General features: G+C 48.3%; 2 protein-coding genes across 2 annotated transcripts in view; both read left to right on the forward strand.

Annotated features, from left to right (window-relative positions):
* The window catches only part of GPD2 (glycerol-3-phosphate dehydrogenase 2 (mitochondrial)), a 40702-nt gene extending 40563 nt beyond the window's left edge, over positions 1-139 (forward strand). Inside the window, exon 15 of the mRNA XM_010001074.1 lies at positions 14-139. Within this exon, the coding sequence (XP_009999376.1) occupies positions 14-139 (126 nt within the window). The remainder of the gene's footprint in view (positions 1-13) is intronic.
* A 91-nt stretch (positions 140-230) lies between these two features.
* The window catches only part of GALNT5 (polypeptide N-acetylgalactosaminyltransferase 5), a 124362-nt gene continuing 120568 nt past the window's right edge, over positions 231-4024 (forward strand). The window contains exon 1 of the mRNA XM_010001076.1: positions 231-237. Coding sequence (XP_009999378.1) covers positions 231-237 — 7 coding nt within the window. The remainder of the gene's footprint in view (positions 238-4024) is intronic.

The raw sequence follows: 4024 nt of genomic DNA on the forward strand, positions 1-4024 counted from the left end.
CTTTCCCTTGCAGCTGATGAGTGCCATCCACAAGGGGTACATCTCGGAAAGCCGGCTGGCTGTGCTCATGAAGACTGCCGAGGAGAACCTGTGCCAGAGGGGGGTGATCCCAGTGGACCGGAGCGGTGGTGGGGTGTGAGGTCAAACCCAACAGCCACAGCTGGCCCGTGGTGGGGCTGCCTCTCTGCTGAAGACATTCCAGTGCTCCTGAGTGTCCTGGCTTGTTCAACATGACCGGTATCTTGTCTGTCGATGTAGCTCTTCAAAAATAATACATTGGTGCATTTGTTCCCGTTATGAATGTTTTTTCCATACGATTTCTACTCCCATATGTGGCCTTTGGACTGGGTGTTCTTTAGACATAGGAGCTTATTAACAAGAGTTCAGGAATACACTCCAGAAAGTTGTGGGTGCACACATGCACATACTGCCTTGTTCACTAACTTCTATATATCACCTTGGAAGAGAGCGATGCTCAGAGAGTGAATCCTGCCTTTCAGTGCATCACGTTGAGTCTTGCAAATATGTACTGAGGCCTCAACAGCTGCTGCTCTGTCCTCTTCCACAAAGAGCAAGAGGGGGAAAGCTGATGTGCTGGGTTGGAGATGGTATCACAAGAGGAGCAAAACTGACACTTCCCAAGGTGGTGGTGACGGAGCAGAGCTGTCCTGAGCCTTCCTTCTGCAGGAGGTTGGGTTTCCTCTTTCACCTGCTGTTCTTGCAGTGGTACCAGTACTTGGCCAGACAAAAATCTGAGTAGTGTGAAGCTGGAAAGCTACGAGGCATCTTGATTAATCACCCAAGCTAATAATGTCGGTAAAAGCTAGGAGACAGCTTTCCTTTCCCCTGTATTCATAAAAATAAGCCTCCTTTAATAAATAGCAGTGTCTAGCAGGTGGTGTTTGCTGCTGCAGAGTGTTTCATACTGTTTCCAGCTTTGGACAAGCACTGTAGAATATGGCAGGTTTTGATACCATAGCAGTCTTAATTGTTCATTTAAAATGCTCAGGCACAGAGTGAGAAAATGAGACCTGGTTTTGGTGCCACTGACTTTTCTGTGAAAGGGCTACTGTTCAGCAGATAAATTGAAAAAAAAAAGAATAAAACCAGGACCACTCACTTGAGCTGTTTCCAACAATGTTGTACCTGGCTCTTTGCCTTTCTGCTGTTGGATTGACTGGGGTCAAGATTTCTGCCTGGTGGAGAGCAAGGAAGGGAAAAGCACCAGAATGGTTTGTTGATGGATCTGTCCTTCTGCTCTCCAAGTTCACAAATCCCAGGTGACAACCCAAAACAAGCATCAGTTCCAAGGTGTCAGCATTTTGCCCTGTGCAAAATGTGGTTGGTTTTAACGGGTGTCACCCCTTGCATTTTTGGGAGGTACCAGTGCAGGAATGACCAGCAAAAGAGTACTGGGGTATTTTAAGAGGCAGGAGGAGAAGACCAACAAACTGGAGCTGCTGAGGAGCACTGGCACCTCGGGCAGCAGGTGCAGGTGATGTGTTTGGCTGGAGAGGCAGAGTCCTCGGGGGAAAGAAAAAAGAATGGGGTGTTTCAGAATAGTAGAGACAACAAATGAAAAAAGGACAAGCCTCATTTAAGGCTCAGTAAGTGGTTGTGTTCCTGTCAGTCCAAACAGCTGGTGAAATCAGGAGGGAAGGAGATGGTCTTGGGGTAAAAAGCCTTCCAGACAGGTTTTGCATGTTGGATTGTGGGGTTTGGCACAGCCTGGCACCAGAGTGCAGACCCTGCTGAGGGGTTGTGGCTGCTTTGTCTCCAGCCCTGTCCTCCTGGGGGGCAGTCTGTGTGGGGGAGGAGTTAGCCTGTTTGACAAAGTCAGAATTTTTTTAATGAACAAAGGGGTTTGTTTCTGTGGTCCTGTGAACTTTTCTTTTTGGAAGTATGTTCAGGTAAAATACGTGGTCTTTGACACAGCTTTGTATTTTCAAAACCCTTTTCAAATCAGAACATAGTAACAGAGTTTACAGTTACTTCAGAATTGGAGGGAAATTAATGTACAATACCCAGGTTATTTTGGCTCAGTGAGCAAGAAGGGGTTGAGGATTCTACTATTAACAATAATAGAAAAAAATAAAAGTAATGAAACCTTTTCCAGGCCACACAAGGATAAATATTGTAAATATTTAACATCTTTTCTATGGTTTAAAGAAAATTACTCCTCCGTTCCTCTATAAATGGCACTGTTAAGAATTAATAATACCAGTTTACCTGCAAAGGCAGGATTTTCTGCTTGGTACCCAAAGTCTACTCTTTGTTCTCTTGTTTCAGTAATTCTGCATACAGAATGTGACTCTGGGATTTTCTGGGCTCTGTGTGTGTGTGTTTGTGTCCCGATAGGAATTTGCTTGGCATCTCAGGCACTTCCCTGCCATGCTTCCCTGCTCCTTTGTGTGGCACAGCCTGGCCCGTGTGCCAGGAGCCCACTGCATGTGTTGCTCTACTGACAGCAGCTGAGCCCAGCCACGGAAAAACCCTACAAGTATTTATTTATCACCTACCACTTCTTTTCAGGAATGTTGCTTTCGTTGTTCCTTTTATTTTTCTTTTCCCCTGTGAATGTAGAAAGAGTTGTCAAACATCAGTGTCTTGCACCGTGCTGATCTGAGGGGGGAGAACATGTGATTCCTGTCTTCTTTTTGTCTTGTTTTGTTGTTGTTGTATTTTCTAAGGTAGGAGCTGGATTTCTTGGGTGGGGGGTTTATTTTGTGTTTGAAATAAACTGCACGCCTGGGGAAGGGGAGGGGGGGTTGGATCTTTGTGCATGGATGTACCCACACATGTACCCCTGCCCCTAGGACACTGGGGTGTTCCCTTAGTCGCTGTTCTGGGCTGAACTGTTAAGTGCTGTGTTTCAGGCTGGGTTGTCATTTTTATAACTGTCTTGGTGTTTTACTGCCATTATTTATTACTTTTGATATGCAGGGTGGGCCGCATGCATTTATAGAGCAATAAGAGGATGTATTTAATGTGCCTTGTTTTTAACTGAGTAAGAACTGGGAGCATGAATCAATAAAACTGATCCAACACGGTCCCTTCCCGGGCAGTTTGTTGCGGCAGCTTCAGGAACAACTTCCAATTTGCCTTCAAAAAGTTTATTTTAAGGTTCAGGTAGAGGCTGCTCAGTAAACATCACGTAATTTTGGTCCACGTTTTTCCATCTGAGCTCAGAACTTGGCACTTCATAGTGGAGAAACAAGTGAAAACTGGGAGTTGGCAGAGCAGCTGGCATTCCCAGTGGCAGGCAGGGGAAGGTACCAGCACTGCCACTGGAGGTGCCAGTCCCGAGGGCTCCTCTGCACTCTGCCGAGTGTTACCCTAACTGAAGTAAATAGAAACAAACAGACGAGGTGTCACAATCCACACTGATCATTCCACGTGTCAGGTTAGTCCTGGGTTGCCACGTGTTGATAAATGTCCCGGCAGGAAAAAAACGGGATTTGTTTGCATTGTGTGCAGCTCGGCAGAGCTGGGCTCGGCCCTAACGCCATTTCTATCATCTCCGTGTTGTTTTATAGGGCTTCATTTGCACGTGTAACAGGGGTGTTCCACAGCTGGGATGTCGCTGTGCTGAACGCAGGGGCTGGGGACGTGCAGCCAGGACAGCTCCCCTCTGCGTGTGCCCCGGGGTGACTGGTACCTCCAGGGTGTCATTACAAACGTTAGGGATTCTTTCTGATCCGTGGCACGTCGCTAACGTGTCAGGAAACGTTTGCTGCCATTGCCTTCATCCCAGCTGTTCCCCAGCTGTAGAACTGCCCCGGGGTCAGGCTGCAGGATGTGCCATTGGCGCGGAGCTGCCACGAACTGGGTGCGGGGGGAGGTTCTGGAGCAGCGTTTTGGGGCCGGCTGCCCTGGCCCTGCACCGCTGGATCCTCCGGTGGGAAATGCAGGTTGTGCTGCAGGCTCTGCTCCCGGGCACGCGGTGCCAGCGATCCCACATGGAATGTCGCAGCAACGGGAGAGCGCCGGGCTGGCTGGTGCACCGGCGTGGTGGTGTCCGGGC

Source organism: Chaetura pelagica, unplaced genomic scaffold (genome assembly GCF_000747805.2).
Source record: "Chaetura pelagica isolate M959 unplaced genomic scaffold, ChaPel_1.0 scaffold26, whole genome shotgun sequence".
NCBI classification, from domain to species: domain Eukaryota; kingdom Metazoa; phylum Chordata; class Aves; order Apodiformes; family Apodidae; genus Chaetura; species Chaetura pelagica.